This window comes from Entelurus aequoreus, linkage group LG13, assembly GCF_033978785.1.
Source record: "Entelurus aequoreus isolate RoL-2023_Sb linkage group LG13, RoL_Eaeq_v1.1, whole genome shotgun sequence".
Classification (NCBI taxonomy): Eukaryota; Metazoa; Chordata; class Actinopteri; order Syngnathiformes; family Syngnathidae; genus Entelurus; species Entelurus aequoreus.
This window is the reverse complement of record NC_084743.1, coordinates 52891959-52915462: the sequence shown is the minus strand read 5'-3', so window position 1 is coordinate 52915462 and position 23504 is coordinate 52891959. Positions and strand designations below refer to the sequence as shown.

The 23504-nt window shown below is 37.0% G+C and overlaps 1 protein-coding gene across 1 annotated transcript in view; it reads left to right on the top strand.

Annotated features, from left to right (window-relative positions):
* Window positions 1–718: 718 nt before the first annotated feature.
* Window positions 719–23504, top strand: part of LOC133663493 (uncharacterized) — a 23013-nt gene continuing 227 nt past the window's right edge. Inside the window, exons 1-6 of the mRNA XM_062067986.1 lie at window positions 719–862; window positions 8453–8493; window positions 8579–8648; window positions 14854–14919; window positions 14990–15885; window positions 20698–23504. The exon at window positions 20698–23504 is cut by the window's right edge and continues 227 nt beyond it. Of these exons, the coding sequence (XP_061923970.1) occupies window positions 817–862; window positions 8453–8493; window positions 8579–8648; window positions 14854–14919; window positions 14990–15885; window positions 20698–20766 (1188 nt within the window). The 5' untranslated portion in view covers window positions 719–816 and the 3' untranslated portion in view covers window positions 20767–23504. The remainder of the gene's footprint in view (window positions 863–8452; window positions 8494–8578; window positions 8649–14853; window positions 14920–14989; window positions 15886–20697) is intronic.

Sequence of the window (23504 nt, the reverse complement as noted above, 5' to 3'; positions counted from 1 at the left end):
CTGTATTGTCTGGCTAAATTGAACGATTAGTTTCGATTCTATGCCCTTCAGCCGTTAAGTGTGGTTTGCATGCATTGAAATATACATTTAAAACAACACCTGTGGCCTGGTTTGTGTGGAAACTAAAGTCAAATAAATGAAACCTATCTTGTTATGTAAACCTACTATCTTACAGTCAACCCCAAAAGGCCAATATACAGACATTATTTAACATAATTCATTAAAGTGTGTGTGACTGTTCTACAGTGTGCTTTTTTATCCACCATCAGCACTACACAATTTCTCATTCATTAGCATGAAGACGTATCTCCAAAGTTTTGACAAATACTATTCCTCATCATTAATTATACATCCATCCCTTTTCTATACCGCTTAGCCTCATTGGCGCGCTAATATTACTAATTATTATTATACAGTACACATAACTTTTTCATTGTTGCATAGTTTGTAATGCTGTAATTATACTAAATTATGGAATATCTAAAGGGCAAAATATTAAATTAAATGTACAAATGTTTTATTACCTCATGTAGAGTAGACCTTTGCATGTTGTGTTAAAGGGGGAAAAAGCTAATTAATGTCATATTTAAACTATATTGATCAATAACGATACGTTTTGTTTACCAAGTGCAGGTGACACAGTTAGGGATTCGAGCTGCTATGTCACCTGACCTAGCACACACACACGCACGCACGCACACACGTTGCTCGGCTCTGCGCAACGCGCGTGTGTGTGTGTGTGTGTGTGTGTGTTTACTGAACATCCAGACCGCGGTTGGAAGGACATCTCCTCAGGAACCTCTTTTTTTGGATCCTATGGGGATTCTTATAACCGCAGTTTGTGTGTTGGCAGCCGCGGGCGGTAAGTGTCGGGTCATATTTCTATACAAAACACCCATACATCTCGATATCATTTAAACGCGATGAAAAAAAAACCGACACATTTTTTAATAATACTGGCTAATGGAAAATTATGTCGATTAAATTTTACACACAAAAGTCATCGCTGAGTAATTTGTCATCTGACATCCTATTAGCTGCGGGGCGGGCAAATCCCAATGTCGGTAGCATCGATACTATAGCGTGACGAGTTGGATATTTCTCACTTCTCGTCTATTTGGACGAATATCAAGACGCAATAACCCGCGGCGTAGCCCAATCCTAATTATGTTTTTTTTTTTGCCGAGTCATATTTTAAATGTGCAATATAACGCTTAAAACAGGTGACGGCACGGCACGTGCGCGCGCCGCTGCTTCCGGTATGTTTTGCCAAGGGAGCCTATGTGCGCGCACACTGTGGGGGATAATCCTGCTGTGAGAACAAGCTGACATGGCTGCCACCCACAGTGGAACATTGTTGGCTGCCAGATAACCACCAGCACTTTATTATATATCACGACACACTGTAATAAACTGCTGCTGTGGACTACAGTTATTTAACATGAATTATAAATGTGACTAATAGAAAAACGTGAAGCACACATTTGACTTTCTCCCCGGTGCCTTGGTTTCTCCTCATTTCTAACATGTTCGGTTTATTTCCAACATGCATACAATACAAATGCAATGTAATTAGAGATGTCCGATAATATTGGCCTGCCGATATTATCGGCCGATAAATGCTTTAAAATGTAATATCGGAAATGATTGGTATCGGGTTTTTTTTTTTTTTTTTAAAAAAAAAAAAAATTAAATCAACATAAAAAACACAAGATACACTTACAGTTAGTGCACCAACCCAAAAAACCTCCCTACCCCATTTACACCCATTCACACTCATTCACACAAAAGGGTTGTTTCTTTCTGTTATTAATATTCTGGTTCCTACATTATATATATATATATATATATATATATATATATATATATATATATATATATATATATATATATATATATATATATATATATATATATATATATATATATACATATATATATATATATATATATATATATATATATATATATATATATATGTATATAAACCACAACACCAGGGGGAGCTCCACTAACCACGTTAAACCCAGATTCCGAACTAACAAAGGTCTTAACTCATTTTCTTTCTATGCCACATCAATGTGGAATGCGCTCCCAACAGTTATAAAAGAAAGGGCATCTCTATCCTCCTTCAAAACCGCAATAAAAGTTCACCTCCAGGCAGCTACAACCCTAAACCAACACCCTCCCCGGATTGCTAATAATTAAATGTAAACAATCAAATGCAGATACTTTTTCTTATGCCTTCTGATCTCTCTCTCTCTCTCTCTCTCTCTCTCTCTCTCTCTCTCTCTCTCTCTCTCTCTCTCTCTCTCTCTCTCTATGTCCACTACTTGCTGTCCATATCCTATCCCTCCTCCCCCTCCACACCCCTGATTGTAAATAATGTAAATAATTCAATGTGATTATCTTGTGTGATGATAGTATATATCTGATAGTATATATCTGTATCATGAATCAATTTAAGTGGACCCCGACTTAAACAAGTTGAAAAACGTATTCGGGTGTTACCATTTAGTGGTCAATTGTACGGAATATGTACTTCACTGTGCAACCTACTAATAAAAGACTCAATCAATCAATCAATCAATCAATCAAAATATAACAATACAGTCTGCAAGGGATACAGTCCATAAGCACACATGATTGTGCGTGCTGCTGGTCCACTAATAGTACTAACCTTTAACAGTTAATTTTACTCATTTTCAATAATTACTAGTTTATAGGTAACTGTTTTTATATTGTTTTACTTTCTTTTTTATTCAAGAAAATGTTTTTAATATATTTATCTTATTTTATTTTAGTCATTTTTTTATAAAAGGATCTTCACCATACCTGGTTGTCCAAATTAGGCATAATAATGTGTTAATTCCACGACTGTATATATCGGTATCGTTTGATATCGGTATCAGTAATTAAAGAGTTGGACAATATCGAAATATCGGATATCGGCAAAAAGCCATTATCGGACATCCCTAAATGTAATGCATCACGTATTTCCAGTTGTTTCATTACAGCACGCCCAAAAAGGAGTAGGAAGAAGCAGAGCTTATTTAATCCTACCTCTTTTCATATCACAGCAGTTTTCAGAACAGTAAATAAATAAATATACCATATTAGAGATGTCCGAAAATGGCTTTTTTGCCGATATTGTCCAACTCTTAATTACCGATTCCGATATCAACCGATACCGATATATACAGTCGTGGAATTAACACATTATTATGCCTAATTTTGTTGTGATGCCCCGCTGGATGCATTAAACAATGTAACAAGGTTTTCCAAAATAAATCAACTCAAGTTATGGAAAAAATGCCAACATGGCACTGCCATATTTATTATTGAAGTCACAAAGTGCATTATTTTTTTTAACATGCCTCAAAACAGCAGCTTGGAATTTGGGACATGCTCTCCCTGAGAGAGCATGAGGAGGTTGAGGTGGGCGGGGTTTGGGGTAGCGGGGGTGTATATTGTAGCGTCCCGGAAGAGTTAGTGCTGCAAGGGGTTCTGGGTATTTGTTCTGTTGTGTTTATGTTGTGTTACAGTGCGGATGTTCTCCCGAAATGTGTTTGTCATTCTTGTTTGGTGTGGGTTCACAGTGTGGCGCATATTTGTAACAGTGTTAAAGTTGTTTATACGGGCACCCTCAGTGTGACCTGTATGGCTGTTGACCAAGTATGAATTGCATTCACTTGTGTGTGTGAAAAGCCGAAGATATTATGTGGTAGGGCCGGCATGCAAAAGCAGTGCCTTTAAGGTTTATTGGCGCTCTGTACTTCTTCCTACGTCCGTGTACCACTCCGTACAGCAGCGTTTTAAAAAGTCATACATTTTACTTTTTGAAACCGATACCGATCATTTCCGATATTACATTTTAAAGCATTTATCGGCCGACAATATCGGCAGTCCGATATTATCGGACATCTCTATACCATATGTAAGTAAACAAATATTAAATATATAAATAATCATTAACCATTTGTTTATATACACTATATTGCAAAAAATATTTGGCCCCCCATCCAAATGATCAGAATCAGGTGTACTAATCACAGGTGTATAAAATCAAGCACTTAGGCATGGAGACAGTTTCTACAAACATTTGTGAAAGAATGGTCCGCTCTCAGGAGCTCAGTGATTTCCAGCGTTGAACTGTCATAGGATGCCACCTGTGCGACAAATCCAGTCGTGACATGTCCTCGCTCCTAAATATTCCAACGTCAACTGTCGGCTTTATTATAAGAAAATGGAAGAGTTTGGGAACAACAGCAACTCAGCCACAAAGTGGTAGGCCACGTAAACTGACGGGAGAGGGGTCAGCGGATGCTGAATCGCATAGTGCAAAGAGGTCGCCGACTTTCTGCACAGTCAGTTGCTACAGTGCTCCAAACTTCATGTGACCTTCCAATTAGCCCACGTACAGTACGCAGAGAGCTTCAATATAACGCTTAAAACTAAGCCATACATCACCAAGTCCAATGCAAAGCGTGGGATGCAGTGATGTAAAGCACGTCGCCACTGGACTCTAGAGCAGTGGAGACGCCTTCTCTGGAGTGATCAATCACGCTTTTCCATCTGGCAATCTGATGGACGAGTCTGGGTTTGGAGGTTGCCAGGAGAACGCTACATATCGGATTGCATTGTGCCGAGTGTAAAATTTGGTGGAGGAGGAATTATGGTGTGCAGGTTGTTTTTCAGGAGTTGGGCTTGGCCCCTTAGTTCCAGTGAAAGGAACTTAGAATGCTCCAGGATACCAAAACATTTTGGTCAATTCCATGCTCCCAACCTTGTGAGAACAGTTTGGAGCGGGCCCCTTCCTCTTCCAACATGACTGTGCACCAGTGCACAAAGCAAGGTCCATAAAGACATGGATGACAGAGTCTGGTGTGGATGAACTCGACAGGCCTGCACAGAGTCCTGACTTGAACCCGATGGAACACCTTTGGGATGCATTAGAACGGAGACTTAGAGCCAGGCCTTCTCGACCAACATCAATGTGTGACCTCACCAATGCGCTTTTGGAAGAATGATCGAAAATTCCTATAAACACACTCCGCAACCTTGTGGACAGCCTTCCCAGAAGAGTTGAAGCTGTAGTAGCTGCAAAAGGTGGACCGACATCATATTGAACCCTATGGGTTAGGAATGGGATATGTGAGTCAAGGCAGGTGGCCACATACTTTTGGCAATATAGTCTATATATTGAATACAATGTAGTGATTAACTGTAGTGCACTACACCTACCAGTAGGGTTGGGGGATACTGCAAATGTTGGTATTAGCCAGTAAGTACTGTATTTGGGAAAATAATTAATACATCGCATAACTTTTACCGTAAAAGTACAACAATGCTGTGGCTTCACGATTGTATTTTTTTTAATCACTTTTGTTTTAAAAGCATACTGCCGCCTACTGTACACGAGTGTGCAACATCTGTCTACTGTACTGAACCCCTTACAAACTCATTTGTATTGAGGGCCACATCCCAATGATGGCTGCCCTCAGAGGGCCACATCTGAGTATGTGCTTTTACTGCCATCTAGTGTCTACTTTTAGGTCTGTCAATCAATCAATCAATCAATCAATCAATCAATCAATCAATCAATCAATCAAAGTTGATTTATATAGCCCTTAATCACAAGTGTCTCAAAGGGGTGCACTAGCCACAACAACATCCTCGGCTCAGATCCCACATCAGGGCAAGGAAAAACTCAACCTAATGGGATACAATGAGAAACCTTGGAGGGGACAGCAGATGTGGGGGCCGCTACATTAAAAAAAAGACGTTTTTTGTGTGTGTTTTATGTTTTTTTATTCACTTTTTGCAAATAGCCAATTCTGTAAATTTGACAAATTTTGATAACCATATTTAACTGCTATACCGGTATGTTATGTTTATGCAAACAATATATTTATGCACCATTTCCCACAGGACTGAAATCTATATGTGCTGGGTGGGGGATGATGCATACATTTGTCAGCATTTTTTTTTAAAAGGAGTCTCAAGAGCAGGGTTGCCCAAACTTTTTCCACTGAGGGCCACAGACTGACAAATCAAAGAATACAGGGTCCATTTATTTGGTAGTTATCGCCTTCAAAACCTATGCAATATGTAGATGTATTTTAAAGAATGTTCCTTTTTGGTAGAAATTTTGTCTGAATGCTGATTCTGAAGATCGAAAGCCGAACTGAAATGCTAACAGAATGCTGGCCAGATAGCGTCAAGTCACAAAAAATATGGTCAAAAATGCGTTGAAAAAGCTAGCATGCTAACAGTACTACTATGTTCAAATGTAACAATAGCGTGCTTACAGTTAGCATTAGTTAAATACCAAAATGACACAGAGGAGTGTACCTACTAAATTATTTTAAAAAGCTAGCTTGCTAATGTTAACATGCTAAAATGCTAACTGTAACATGTGTTAAGTACCAAATTATGTTACTCCGAGGTGTGTACAGTACCAGATTTTTTTTTTTAAATGCTAGTATGCTAACAATAGCAACCAAAATATGACAGAGGTGTATACCTACAAAATTAGCTTAAAAAAAAGCTAGCATACTAACATTAACATGTTAACAGGTATCATTTGTCAAGTAACAAAATATTTAACGCTGAGCTGCATACCGGCAACATTCGCAAAACAGCTAGTATGCTAATGGTAGAATGATATTGATTGTGCCCCGGACCATTAAAAAATAGCTACAAGCCGCAAATGACCCCTGGGCCACACCTTTGACACCCCTGCTCTAGTAGGGGCTGATTGCTCACTAAATATAACTTAGCAACACTGATTCCTCCTGCAGGTATTCTTATGCTCTGGCAGACCACCAATGTTATAATGTGTTTATGAGCAAGGGCGAACCTGTTGCGCCAAAGTAACAAAAATTGTGAGCAAAATGCGCTAAAAAAGCTAGCATGCTAACAGTACTATGTTGAAATGTAACAATAGCGTGCTTACAGTTAGCATTAGTTAAATACCAAAATGACACAGAGGAGTGTACCTACTAAATTATTTTAAAAAGCTAGCTTGCTAATGTTAAAATGCTAACTGTAACATGTGTAGAGTAACAAAATATTTTACTCCGAGGTGTGTCCAGAACCAGAAAAAAATTGTTTAAAATTCTAGCATGCTAACGTTAGCAATCATCATCCACCAAAATATGACTGAGGTGTATACCTACAAAATTAGCTAAAAAAAAAGCTAGCATACTAACGTTAACATGTTAACAAGTATCATTTGTCACGTAACAAAATATTTAACGCTGAGGAGCATACCGGCAACATTCGCAAAAAAGCTAGTATGCTAATGTTAGAATGATATTGATTGTGCCCCGGACCGTTAAAAAATAGCTACAAGCCGCAAATGACCCCTGGGCCGCACCTTGGACACCCCTGCTCTAGAGGGGGCTGATTGCTCACTAAATATAACTTGGCAACACTGATTCCTCCTGCAGGTCTTCTTATGCTCTGGCAGACCACCAATGTTACAATGTGTTTATGAGCAAGGGCGAACCTGTTGCGCCAAAGTAACAAAAATTGTGTGCAAAATGCGCTAAAAAAGGTAGGATGCTAACAGTACTATGTTAAAATGTAACAATAGCGTGCTTACAGTTAGCATTAGTTAAATACCAAAATGACACTGAGGAGTGTACCTACTAAATTATTTTAAAAAGCTAGCTTGCTAATGTTAACATGCTAAAATGCTAACTGTAACATGTGTTAAGTACCGAAATATTTTACTCCGAGGTAAGTCCAGAACCAGAAAAAAAATGTTTAAAATTCTAGCATGCTAACGTTAGCAATCATCATCCACCAAAATATGACTGAGGTGTATACCTACAAAATTAGCAAAAAAAAAGCTTGCATACAACATTTGCAAAAAAGCTAGTATGCTAATGTTAGAATGCTATTGATTGTGCCCCAGACCGTTAAAACAATAGTTACAGGCCGCACCTTGGACACCCCTGGTCCAGAGGGGGCTGATTGCTCGCACCAATGTAATGTGTTTATGAGCAAGGGCGAACCTGTAGCGCCAAATCTAAAAATGGCGGTCCAAATGTATTTGTGGTGGGACTGACTGGTATAGGTTTTTCCCTCAAATGTAGTTTGCAGAGAAGTGCTGCACTGCTTTGGGTGCCTTTAATGATATAATGTCAGTAAGGGCTTTGAGACAAATTTAGCCCCAGGTGGAAACTACCTGTAAGCTTATGCCCCCGGGAGAAGTGTGTGTGCATGTGTGTGTGTGTGTGTGTGGGCGTGTGAGAGAGAAAGATCCATAAGCCTCTTTGCTCTGTCACTTCACCAAGGTAACAGTGCTTGCCTAAAAACAAGTCCTGCCTCCCTCCCGCACGAGGAACGGACCGCCGCATTTGTGCATTTTTCTTCCTGCTCTGTTCGTTTGAGGCAGAAATGACAAATATAGTTATTCTAATTTATTTTATGTGTGTTCCAGTGGGATGTCGGCCAGTAGTCTCGCCTCTTAATGATGCAAAGGTCAGAAAAAATACTCATTTTATTATATGTATATTTCACGTTTTTTTTAAATCAGTAATTGTGTGTTTTTGTGCTTCGTCTCAAGGTGGAATGTATTGTTCAGGAGACGCTGAATGGAGGTGGGGCGCCACGTGGCTGTGCCCCACTGCTAGCAGGTGACATTTATTAAATATTCACATCACCCATAGAGTTAGGAGTATCATATCATCTAATACGCCACTTTCACTTAATGGTAGCACATGATCCAGCCCAAACATATTTTATTTTTTAATATAAATAACCAGTTGCAGAGTCAAAATGTTGCTATCCTAAAACTTTTACTTATAATATATACAATATATTTCAATATATAACAATACATCATAAGAGCCATACAAGAAGCTAAGCATGAATTAATACAGTACCAGTACGGTATGTGAAAACATCGATGCACTCTTTTTTAATAAAAGTTGTCCTTAATTATTTTCTTTTTTTTTGTAATGAGAAAATAAAATAATAATTTCAAAATATAAAAAAATTAAACCAAATAAATAGTGTACTTTAATAAAAAATAAAGTAAACACTTAAGAACTATGCTGTATAAAAATACTACCTACGTAAAACGTTATTTACCATATGCTTTTAAAATTTATAATTTGATTATAATGCGCTTCACATAAAAATAATAATAATAATTTAATAAGCCCTAAAAATAATTTTAAAATAATTTTAACAAAAAATCTCCAAGCGCTATAGAAATATACATTTTTAAACACTTGAAAAATAATTCAAAATAAATAGTATACTTGAATAAAAAATAAAATAATCGCTTAAGAACAATAACTGTATAAAAATACTAACTTGGTAAACCATTATTTACCATATGCTTTCTTAATTTATAATTTGATTATAATGCTGTTTACATTAAAACATTTTTTTTTTTTTTAAAAAGACTTAAAAAAACCCATTCTAAATAAATAGTATGCTTTGATAAAAATAAGGTGAATGCAAAAGAACAATATAGAAAAACTGACCAGGTAAAAATGTTTTCATCGTATGCTTTTTAAAATGTATAGTTTGATTATAATGCGCTTTACATGAAAAAATAAAAAAATATTAATTTAATTAGCCCTAAAAAAAATTCAAAATAAATAATATGCTTTAATAATAAAAAGTAAATGCTTAAGAACAATATAAAACTACTAACTATAGGTAAGACATTATTTACTGTAATGCGATTAAAATGAGCTTTACAACAAAAAAATCTCTAAGCGCTATAGAAATATTGATTTTCAAACACTTGAAAAATAATTCAAAATAAATAGTATACTTTAATAAAAAATAAAATAATCGCTTAAGAACAATAACTATAAAAATACTAACTTGGTAAACCATTATTTACCATATGCTTTCACAATTTATAATTTGATTATAATGCTCTTTACATAAAAAAAAGAAAAAACAATTTTAAAAGACTTAAAAAAAAAAAAATCTAAATAAATAGCATGCTTTAATAAAAGTAAGGTGAATGCATAAGAACAATATAGAAAAATTGACCAGGTAAAACATTTTTCATGGTATGCTTTTTAAAAATGATTAAGATGCGCTCTCCATAAAAAAATCTATCAACTGCTATAAAAAAATATAATAATAATTTTAAAAGAAAGTAATTGTTTAAGAACAAAACTGTATACAAATACTAAGGAGGTAAAACATTGTTAACCTTATGCTTTTAAAATGTATAATTTCATTATAATGCGCTTTACAATAAAATAATTAAACAACAATTTAATAAGACTTAAAAAAAAAATTAGAAATATATCGAATACTTTAATAGAAAGTGTTGTCAATTATTGTCACGTTGACGAAACGGCAGCCCCAGAAAGCCAATTGTGGGCTGTCCAAAGGGACAAGCTTCAGCCTGAGCTTCCTTTTTCCGCCTGGCGCTAGTGTTTGACTTGTCTCCATTCAATGGCATCACATTATTTTTGGATGTTAAAAAACGGCTTTTTTGTCATGAATTGATTAACGTGGACCCCGACTTACACAATTTGAAAAACTTATTCGGGTGTTACCATTTAGTGGTCAATTGTGCGGAATATGTACTGTACTGTGCAATCTACTTATAAAAGTCTCAATCAATCAATCAATCAATCATGTTCCCCCCTCCAAATGTCATTAATCTGGTCCACATGGGCAGTTGCCCTGCAGGGCGGCATTTTCTAGGGGCCTCACAAGGATGACGGGAAAAAAATCGTATTTAATTGATCTGAGCGGTCATTTGCTCATGTTCGGGCTTTCCCTTTTAAAGGATGAAGTCCTCATGGTTCTTCTGTTCTATTGATTGAACAAAACAAGGAAAAAATAGAATTTAAATTGTAAAAAATGATTTTAGATAATTGGTTTCACTATGTAAAGCGCTTTGAGTCACTTGTGAAAAAGCGCTATATAAATATAATTCACTTCACTTATTTTCTAAATAATTCCCATAAAATATCCCTTATTTCCCTCATTTTCCATTATTACCCCCCAAAGTCCCTTAATATATTGAAAAAATATATTTTCCAGAAAATTTCCTTTATTTTTCAGAAAGTTTCCCCAATTTCTCATAGAAAAATTCCCTTATATCTAGGTTCCATAATTTCAATAACAAAAATTTCATTGATTTTCATTCCTATACAGTTTATCCCGGAAAATGCTCCTAAATTTCCAGAAACAAAATTGGTTATTTTTACAGAAAATTTTATTTTCCAGAAAATTTCTAGAAAACAAAATCGTTTTTTTTTTTTTTTAATTCTTATTTTCCAGAAAATTTCCCTTTGTTTCCAGAATATGATCCTTATTTTCCACAAAATTTCCTGTCTTTTTCTACCAGAAAAATATTATTTTCAAGCCAATCAGTGAGCTTTTGAGCAATCTAATCAATCAATCAATCAATCAATCAATCAATCAATCAATCAATCAATCAATCAATCAATCAATCAATCAATCAATCAATCAATCAATCAAAGTTTACTTATATAGCCCTTAATCACAAATGTCTCAAATGGCTGCACAAGCCAGGACAACATCCTCAGCTCAGATCCCACATCAGGGCAAGAAAAAACTCAACCCAATGGGAACATCGAGAAACCTTAGAAGGGACCGCAATGTGGGGACCCCCCCTTGGGTGACCGGTGCAATGGATGCCAAGGGGATAGTTAATAATGTGAGAGTCCAGTTCACAGTGGGGCCAGCAGGGGATCTTCTCGGACAAGTTTCAGCCTGAGCTGCCTTTTTCCGCCTGGAGCTAGTGTTTGACTTGTCTCCATTCAATGGCGTAACATTATTTTTGGACGATAAAAGACATTTTTGAAAAAGTGCAGCGGTCATGTCCCCCCTCCAAATTACACGAATGTGGGCCACAAGGGCAGTTTCCCTACAGGGCGGCATTTTAGGATGACGGAGAGAAAAATTGTATTTATTTGTGCTGAGCGCTCATTTGCTCATGTTCGGGCTTTCCCTTTTAAAGGATGAAGTCCTCCTAGTTTCTTCTGTTCTGTCGATTGTCTGAATAAAAAAAGGAAAAAATAGAAGTGAAATTGTAATTTATTTTACAAATGAAGTACTGTATTTTCCGGACCATACGGCGCACCCGAATATAAGGCGCACTGCTGATGAATTGTCTATATATGATCTTTTTTCATATAAAAGGCGCATCGCATTAAGGAGGAGTCATATTATAAAAATGTTTTTTCTAAATTGAAAACGCTTCCTTGTGGTCTACATAACATGTAATGGTGGTTCTTTGGTGAAAATGTTGCATAGATGATGTTTTACAGATCATCTTCAAGCCGCTTTCTGGCAGTCGCTTCCGGATGCGCCGTTTTGTGGGCGGTCTTATTTACCTGGCTCACATTCGACAGCGTCTTCTCCCCGTCATCTTTGTTGTAGCGATGTAGCGTGCAAGGACGGGGGTGGAAGAAGTGTCAAAAGATGGAGCTAACTGTTTTAATGACATTCAGACTTTACTTAAATCAATAACGGAGCAGCATCTACTCATACGGAAACAACAACAAGGCCGGAAATGTGTCCCGTGAAAAACCGTCCGACCGGAACTCTAATAAGTAAAGTTCCTTGGGTGAATAATATAAACTCACTACACGGGTATGTTTTAGCGCTTTCATGGCGGGTTTACTGACAGATATAAGTAAGAACTTTACACTACTTTAAATTAGAAATGGCAACAGCGGAGGATGAATGTCCCATAACAAGAATATAAAGAAAAAGAAGAAGCTTATTGACTACGGCATCAGCACGGACTACAAAGGCGGACCCATGCAATTATTCAGGATTTATGCAGATCCCAAATACAAATCAGCAAGTACCATAAGGTAAGAAAAGTTGCCTTTGCATAATATTGCAAAACAAAATGCCAGATAATATGTCTTACCTTATACACACACGATAATTACTCCCATGTTTAATGCGCCGAAAATCCACCAAGCGATGCGGCTTCATAGCTTACCAAAGTCATGCTAAAACATTTTGATAGATTTTTGAGCGCCGTGTGTAATGTTCTATACTTTCAATGGAACATATAAAATGTTGGTAGTGTTTACTTGAGTCATATTGCCATCCTACACATTTATCTTATGTTTGACTGCCATCTACTGTTGACACTTATCACTACACCATGTACCATATAAAATTGCTTCGAGGTCGGTGAGCAAAACCAGAAATATTCCTTACATTAGGCGCACCAGGTTATTAGGCGCACTGTCGATTTTTGAGAAAAAAAAGATTTTAAGTGCGCCTTATAGTCCGGATAATACGGTAAGTACAAACATTAACAATACCAACTGCTGGAGAGAAGACCATGCTCTCTAAAGGCTGGTGCGGTCTCTGAAGACGGTCCCACTGCTCACTTGATTTAACCCAGCCAAGCCGAGCCACTTTAGCTTCAATCCATCGAAACCGAAAGTTAATCTAAGTATGTGCATGAGCAAGTACACACAAGCACACACACGTGGGCTTTCGCTCCATGTCGTACTTGGTACTTTCTCTTACCATCGAAACGAGGGAGTTTGCTATCTAGAGATGTCCGATAATATCAGACTGCCGATATTATCGGCCGATAAATGCTTTAAAATGTAATATCGGAAATGATCGGTATCGGTTTGAAAAAGTAAAATGTATGATTTTTTTAAACGCCCCTGTACGGAGCGGTACACGGACGTAGGGAGAAGTAAAGAGCGCCAATAAACCTTAAAGGCACTGCCTTTGTGTGCCGGCCCAATCACATAATATCTACGGCTTTTCACACACACAAGTGAATGCAAGTCATACTTGGTCAACAGCCATACAGGTCACACTGAGGGTGTACGCATAAACAACTTTAACACTGTTACAAATATGCGCCACACTGTGAACCCACACCAAACAAGAATGACAAACACATTTCGAGAGAACCTCCGCACCGTAACACAACATAAACACAACAGAACAAATACCCAGAATCCCTTGCAGCACTAACTCTTCCGGGACACTACAATATACACTCCCCCTACTCCCTACCCCCCCACCCAAATTCCAAGCTGCTGTTTTGAGGCAAGATTAAAAAAATAATGCACTTTGTGACTTCAATAATAAATATGGCAGTGCCATGTTGGCATTTTTTTGTATAACTTGAGTTGATTTATTTTGGAAAACCTTGTTGCATTGTTTAATGCATCCAGCGAGGCATCACAACACAATTAGGCATAATGTGTTAATTCCACGACTGTATATATCGGTATTGGTTGATATCGGAATTGGTAATTAAAAGTTGGACAATATCGGATGCGTGGTGAAGTTGGTAGAGTGGCCGGGCCAGCAATCGGAGGGTTGCTGGTTACTGGGGTTTAATCCCCACCTTCTACCATCCTAGTCACGTCCGTTGTGTCCTTGGGCAAGACACTTCACCCTTGCTCCTGATGGGTGCTGGTTAGCGCCTTGCATGGCAGCTCCCTCCATCAGTGTGTGTGAATGGGTGAATGTGGAAATACTGTCAAAAGCGCTTTGAGTACCTTGAAGGTAGAAAAGCGCTATACAAGTATAACCCATTTATCATTATATCGGCACAAAAGCCATTATCGGACATCTCTAATGCTATCAGTATGAGAGCAGGCGTTACCATAGCAACAGGGTGGACTGATTGTCCGTCGTTCCTCAAGCCAAACGGGAGTGCCCAAAGAATGACTCCCTACACTCTCCATTCTAGTCGAAGAAGAAATATGTTTACACTCATCCGGTCAGGACATGTGGGTCAAATGTGTGACAATCGAAGATTAGCATCACAAGTTGACATTGTGTCATTGAAGCTGTAAAATGTCTCTTTTTTTTTTCTTTTTTTTTTTGCAGCCGAACTTGATGAAGTGCAGAGACATCAGGGACTCCTCAGGGAGCTGCAAAGGCTGGCGGATGACGGTACGCACACGTACAGTATTCACGTCTTAAAGTGACACTTCCATGTGGACACTGACCATTGCGCTTGCAGAGAGGGACGAAGCGAGGGAGAGGTATGAGTACAATCTGGCTGATGAGGAGAGCGACCTGCAGCTCAAGGATGAGGAGAGGGACAAAACGACCGAGGAAGACGAGCCCAAGAAGAGGGAGATGGAGGAGCCGAGGGTTGACGATACGGGGATTCATGATGAAGAAGAGCGAGCAAAGGAACTTGAGGAGCTTCTAGCTGAAGAAATCAGCAAGAAGGAGAAGGAGGAGAGAAATGATGAGGAGCTGAAAGAGCTGCTGAGAGAGTTGAAGAAGAAGCGTTATGAGATGAAGGAAAGAGGGAGCCAGAAAGGTTCTGGAAGTGGTCCAAAGGAGGAAGAAACCAAGGAAAAAATGGCGAGAGACAAAGAGGAAGTTCAGAAGCAGATGGACCAGAGGAGGAATGAGGTGGAGCTGAGTGTGGAAAAAGAGAAGGTGGAGAAAGAACTGAAGGAGCTGAAGACTAAGAACAAGCCAGAAGAGGAGAAGGAGAGGAAGGAGAAGCAGGAGGAGCTGGACGAGCTGCTCAAGAAGATGGAGCAAGTGCAGGAGGAGGCGCAGGCGGAGAAGAGTGAGGATGAGAATGATGGCGTGCAGCAGCAGGAGGAAGTCAAGACGGGAGATGAAGATGAAGGGGCAGAGGAAGCGGGCGAGAGGGAAGTGAAACGCAAAGAGGAGGAGGGAGCGGTGGGGGTGAAGGAGCCGCAGCAGAAGAGAGTGATGGAGAAAGCCAGCGATGAAGCCACTCGGCAGTTTCAGCGGGAGAGACTAAAGGAGGAGGAGGAGGAGGAGGAGGATGAAGACGGCGAGGATGAGTATGTCAGAGAAGATGATGACGGGAGGGTGGAGGACGGTAATGATGATGATGATGAAGGTGACTTGGACGACGATCAAGGGGAGGTATGTTTTGAAATCATACAGATCAGGGGTCTCAAACTCAATTCATCTGGGGGATATCCAGGAAAATCCTGTTTTGTCTTCATAAATCACTTATTTCCTGTATTTAAACTTCCAGTTCAATAACCCCCTCTGTCCCAGTCTGCTGTGGAAACACATTTTGTAGCTTTCAACGTCAGTCACAGTAGGCAGTCCACTCATTCCATGATGGTGCAGCACACCACCAGTCTGCTGGAAAGAGCAGAATTTCAGTCATTTTCCCGAAAATGTCCTTTATTTTTCGGGAAATGTTCCAGAAAAAAAACCCTCTTTATTTTCCAGAACATTTTTTTCGGAAAATCCTCCCCATTTTTCAGAAAGAAATTCATAAAATCTTGCTTATTTTTTTTAATCTAATTTGACCTTATTTTTTGGACAGTTCTTTTAATTTTTTTCAATTTCCCTTATTTTCCAGAAAATGTCCCTTAATTTTACAGGGAAAAAAACAACCCATTTTTCAGGAAATTTTCTAAAAAAAAGTCCCTTTATTTCCAGAATATATTTTCCTAATTTTTCCAGAAAAAATTCCCCTTATTTTATGTAACTCTTCCTTGTTTTTCAGAAAATGTTCCTTAATTTCCAGGGGAAAAAAACATTTATTTTTTCGGAAATGTCATTTATTTTCCAGAAAATCCTCTTAATTTTTTTTATTTATTTTTTTTAGAAAAATTCCCTTCATTTCCAGAAAATATGCCAGACAAATTCCTTATATTTATCTAGAAATGTTCCTTTATATTTTAGAAAATTCCCTTTATTTCCTAAAGCTTTTTCCAGCGCCTTTTTTCCTTATTTTTTGGAATTTTGTCTCATTTTCCCTCATTTCCTTTATTTTTCAGAAAACATTCCTTATTTTCCTTATTTTCCAGACCATGTCCCTTAATTTCCAGGGAAAAAAACACTTATTTTTCAGGACATTTACCAAGAAATGTCACCTTATTTCCTAGCAAAATACCTTGTTTTCTAAAATAAAAGTCCCTTTATTTCCAGAATATTCTCCTAATTTTTCCTGAAAAAATTCCCCTTATTTTATGTAATTCTCCCTTGTTTTTAAAAAAATGTTCTCATTTCCCTCATTTTTCAGAAAATGTTCCTTAATTTCCAGGAAAAAAAATCACTTATTTTTTCGGAAATGTCATTTATTTTCCAGGAAATCCTCTTTATTTATTTATTTATTTTTTTAGAAAAATTCCCTTCATTTCCAGAAAATATGTTATATTCCTTATATATTTATCTAGAAATGTTCCTTTATATTTTAGAAAATTCCCTTTATTTCCCTAAACTTTATCCAGCGCCTTTTTCCCTTATTTTTTGGAATTTTTTTCTAATTTTCCCTCATTTCCTTTATTTTTCAGAAAACATTCCTTATTTTCCTTATTTTCTAGACCATGTGCCTTAATTTCCAGGAGAAACAATAACAACATTGTTTTAAGGAAATGTTGTTTATTTTTCAAAAATTCTACTGGCTCGGTAGGTTGGCTTGGTTGGTATAGCCGCCGAGCCATCAACGTCCTCCACCCTGTGTCCTTGAGCAAGACATTTTACCCACATGCTCCCAGTGCCATGGCCACACTGGTTTAAATGTAACTTAAAAGTGTAGATAATTGGTTTCACTATGTGAAGCGCTTCAAGTCACTAGTGAAAATACGCATTACAAATTTAATTCACTTCACTTATTTTTCAGAGAATTTCCATAAAAATATCCCCGAGTGTCCGCCCTGAAATCGTTAGGTCGTGAGTTCAAACCCCGGCCTAGTCATACCAAAGACTATAAAAAATGGATAATTTCACCACAGCTAGTGTGTGTGTGACTATCAGTGGTACTTTAACTTTAACTTCATTTTCCATTATTCCCCCCCCCCTCCCCCCATTCCCTAAATATCTAGAAAAAAAATATTTTCTAGAAAATGTCATTTATTTTTCCAGAAGGTTTCTCCATTTTTTCAAACAAAAATTCCCTTATTTTGTCACATGTTCCATCATTTCCAGAAAATTTCCCTTATGTTCATTCCCATACAATCAATTATCTATGGCCCCCGGGATGATATTTGATTAGTTTTAAAACTGGCCCGCAGGCTACAGCCGCCTGCTGCTGTTTTGTTTTGCACACACCAATACTGCATCAGTGTTGGTGCTAGGAATTTAAAAATCAAGTCATTAAAATGGGGTCCCACAGTACATTTTTGGCGTCCCATTTTTTGTAACCGTTTTGAAAACAAATGATAAATGTATGCATTATCCTGTTATATCTCACATTGTATATTGTGTTTTGGAAAAAGGTTGTCTTAAACGTTACTTAATTCATTACAAAAAAATAATACAAAAGAAAACTAATTTGTATGCATATGTAAATGTATTCAGTTATAAATATTCATTCACTTTCTTCTTTCCTTCATGGATCTAAACTTTACCGCTGCCGGGTATTGTTTTCTATATTTTTATTGTAATATTTTCAGAATATGTTTGTTCTATTTTTGGCCAAAGTAAGACAAAGAAAACAATCTCAAGTTGTCTTTATTTTGTAGTTTTAATGCCATGATTTTAATAGTCCGGCCTGCGTGTGCACAGATTTTGCTCCATGCGGCCCCTGAGCTAAAATTGAGTTTGACGCCCCTGCCATACAGTATCTTCCAGAAAATGCCCCTAAATTTCCAGAAACAATTTAATTTCTAGAAAATTTCCCTTTTTTCCCAGAATATGATCATTATTTTCTACAAAATTTCCTGCCTTGTTTTTTTCCAGAAAATTATTATTATTATTATTATTATTTTTAATAATAAGTCACCACCTTTTTTCTGGGATGAGGTGGCGACTTGTCCAGGGTGTAACCCGCCTTCCGCCCGATTGTAGCTGAAATAGGCTCCAGCGCCCCCCGCGACCCCAAAGGAATAAGCTGTAGAAAATGGATGGATGGATGGATTTTAATTTTTTTTTAGGAAATTTCCACATTAGTTTATTAGTTAGTTTATTATTTCTTCAGTTAGTGGTCAACAAAATAAATAAACAGTTTTACATAAACAAACAGTTGTACATTCATAAATTGAAAATGTTGCAGACCGAAAGGGTTTAGGCTGAAGTTGAACACTTATTGCGCCTAACCCTATAAACAATGTCAAATACAAGATGAGCTTCCAAAAATTATGAAATTTCTTTTGCACAGCATATTATAAATACACCTTGTACACAACGTAAACACTGTTCAATTATATACACAGTAAAGACGTGAAATATCCTTGTACACGTGTTAGTTAAACCTTTGTACCAATTATATACTACATACAAACAATTATACTTCCATTATTATCAGAGATGTCCGATAATATCGGACTGCCGATCTTATCGGCCGATAAATGCTTTAAAATGTAATATCGGAAATTATCGGTATCGGTTTCAAAAAGAAAAATGTATGACTTTTTAAAACGCCGCTGTGTACACGGACGTAGGGAGAAGTACAGAGCGCCAATAAACCTTAAAGGCACTGCCTTTGCGTACCGGTCCAATCACATAATATCTACGGCTTTTCACACACACAAATGATGAATACTTGGTCAACAGCCATACAGGTCACACTGAGGGTGACCGTATAAACAACTTTAACACTGTTACAAATATGCGCCACACTGTGAACCCACACCAAACAAGAATGACAAACACATTTCGGGAGAACATCCGCACCGTAGCACAACATAAACACAACAGAACAAATACCCAGAAACCCTTGCAGCACTAACTCTTCCGGGACGCTACCATATACAACCCCCGCTACCCCCTCCCCCCCAACTCAACCCCGCCCACCTCAACCTCCTCATGCTCTCTCAGGGAGAGCATGTCCCAAATTCCAAGATGCTGTTTTGAGGCATGTTAAAAAAAAAGAATGCACTTTGTGACTTCAATAATAAATATGGCAGTGCCATGTTGGCATTTTTTTCCATAACTTGAGTTGATTTATTTTGGAAAACCTTGGTACATTATTTAATGCATCCAGCGGGGCATCACAACAAAATTAGGGATAATAATGTGTTAATTCCACGACTGTATATATCGGTATCGGTATCTAAAAGTTGGACAATATCGGAATATCGGATATCGGCAAAAAAGCCATTATCGGACATCTCTAATTATTATTTATATCCCACATTTAGTTTGTAATTAACATTGATCATAGTATTAACTACTCTGTTGATTCAAGAGTGATATATTTTTCCAAGACATTGGTCTTAAAGTGTTTTTTAAATGTGTGAATGGAACTGGAACATTTTAAGGCATCATCCAAGCTGTTCCACAGATGAACCCCCCCTGACAGAAACACATCTACTTTTTAAGCTCGTTCTTATGTTTGCTTTCTGAAAGACAGCTGAACCTCTGAGGTCATAGGGACTCTCCCTAGGTTTGAACCTCTCCTGTAGACACCCAGGCAGCATGTGGTTATGAGCTTTGTACGTCACAATAGCAGTGTTGAGGTCAACAAGAGGACCTATTCCAACTCATTGGACTTTATACCAAATTTCCCTCATATGTCAGAAAATGTCCCCTTATTCCCCTTCATTTGACCTTCATTTCTGGGAAATGTAGCATGTTTTCAAATGCAAATGTTGAGCGGTGTATTTTGCATGTGGAGGCTGTAAAAGAATGCATTCTTACCTCCAGTCAGTCAGCATGGTGTAATGTGTTATATTCTATATTTCAAATAGATGTACAGTAGGCCATAATTGGAGTCACTACATTACACTGCTGTGTGGAACCTTACTAGGTCATGTTTTCTGGTGTTTTCATCTGCAGGAGCTGCTGGAGATTGAAGCCCAGTTACGTGAAGTTGCTGCAGAGCTGAGGGAGCTGCGCAGAGGATAAACACACACACATTCACATCCGTAGACTGACAAAACGCATTGTGGCATTTTTGTTAACGCATTCAGATCACCCAAGGTTTTTCTTTTCTTTTCCCCCCCCCCAATTTCAAATTGCATTGGAAAATTTTCACTCTCACATTTTGAAATGTGTCGCTTCCTAGCTGTGGATTTTATTCGATGTACTTTGTGTGGCGCTCTATAACCTGTACAGTAATTGTATGATTGACAGGGGAAGTTACGAACTGCCACAGAAGCAACACATGCAACACTTTTCATTTACATGCAATTTCTGATTATAAGCTGCCGAGAACACACCTGTAAGTCATGTGTCTAATTCCCTATAAGCAATCAGTGTCAATGTCTATTCTGTGCAATAATCGATAGCTATGTGTACAACGTTATGACTGTTATGTATAACTGATATTTCTACCAGTAGATATGTCATTTATTCTTTAGTAAATGAGGAATGTGCTACATTTGGCTCATGCACTGTTAAAATCAGACTGTTTTTTGGGACATTCTACCAAATCAATGGCATTTGCTTGTTGTAACGATCTCATAATAACCTGGATTTCTGTTTTAGATAAAGGGACTGTGCTGAGATTTTAACCCCCAAGTCGTAGAAAAATCATGTTAGTCCCATGTCCTGCAGAGAATCCCAATAAGGCAACTTCCTGTGGAGTATGTGATTTGGGATATTCCACTTTGTTTAGCAGGGGTATGCTAGTGTAACAGGACTGAGTGGAAACCCAGGTACACAACCAATGTGTCACCTTTCTGTGGGTTTTAAATGATTATATTGAATGTTTAAGTCTAGTTTTAAGTAGCGGGGACAGGAAACAAATAGTTTGGATGAGTCTTTCCAATTCTAATGACTAAATATGCAATCATATTCACATGCAGGACACGTTGCTTACTAAAAACTAATATTTTACACTTTGTTTTGTATGTATGGGGTGCAACATGTAAAAATTCAATCACACTTTTTTTAGCTGATATATTTTGAATATTTATCTAACTTTTCTCACTTTTAGCAACTCATCAGGAATACTGATGAGTCGCTACTAAGCGGCGCCACTTTTCTCACATTTAGCTTTACCTCTTTTTTTCCCCATTTGAGGTAAAAATTAAGTATTAAATTAAAATAAAAAATCTAAACGTTAAATCTAAATGTGAAGTCTAAATGTAAGTGTTTAATCTAAATGTTAAATCTGAATGTTGAATCTAAAAATCAAATCTAAATCTAAATGTTAAACCTAAATGTCAAATCGAAATCAAAATGTTAAATATAAATGTCTAATATAAATGGCTTGCCGATGTAAAGCTAAATATTAAAACAATAATATAAGCTAAATATTTACTTTCACACTTGTTGAGCCATTTAGATTTAGATTCAACATTTAGATTTAACATTTACATTTATAATTAACATTTATATCAACATTTAAATTTAGATTCAACATTTATATCAAACGTCACTCAATATTTAGATTCAGTTTTAAGATTTAGAAATACAATTTGGAACATTTACATTTATATTTAACATTTATATCAACATTTAAATTTCGATTTAACATTTACATCTAACATTTAATATTTACATTTAAAATTGTGATAATAATAGATTCAAGATTTAGATTCAACATTCAAAATTTAGATTCAACATTTAGATTTAATATCTTAAATTTAGATTTAACATTTGTATCAAACGTTATTCAATAATTAGATTCAGTTTTAAGATTTAGAAATACAATTCGGAACATTTGCATTTATATTTAACATTTATATCAACATTTAAATTTAGATTTAACATTTTTATCAAACGTCATTCAATATTTAGACTCAGTTTTAAGATTTAGAAATACAATTCGGAACATTTATATTTAACATTTAAATTTAGATTTAACATTTATATCTAACATTTAAATATTTACATTCAAGATTTTAATAATAGATTCAAGATTTAGATTTAACATTTAGATTTAGATTCAACATTTAGATTGAACATCTTAAATTTAGATTCAACATTTATATCAAACGTCATTCAATATTTAGATTCAGTTTTAAGATTTTGGAATACAATTTGGAAGTGAGTTAGATGTGAGAAAAGTGAGCTGAATATATACAAAATATATTATTAGCTATGCAGTGTGACTGATTTTTTACATTCGACACCCACTAATTTTATCGCACAGTTGATTTCCCCGGGATGCAAATGGCGTTGATTCGGTGGAATGGCCCTGATAGCGATGAAAAGTGACACAAAATAACACAAATGGCATTTGTCAGCCGCTGAGATGCACTTGTGTGTCGAAGCGATGTACTTAAAGCTTACCAGGTTTCAAAGTGTCACTTCAGGTTCAGACAGCTTTGCACTCTTAACAAGGCCAAGGATGAGGCGGGGGGAGTAAAGAGACACTAAAGCCATTTTTTTCACAACAAATACTAAATATTGTGACGTCACCGTTGCAGTGCTTGCTGTTTTGACATTGTCCCAATGTGAATATCCCAGCGCCAAGGTCACACAAAGTGTGCACCAACGACGCCCCCAATAGGACATTGCTGACATTGCACACACGAATAAACAGGGTTACCAACTGAGATGCACTTATTTGCAATAGCACAATGTAGACCGCAATAATAATTAGTAAGCGGGTACTTCAATAAGTCATTTAAGTGCACTGGCTGTGCTAACTTATCTTTTTTTTCCTACAAAGCCAAGAGACAGTAGACAATAGT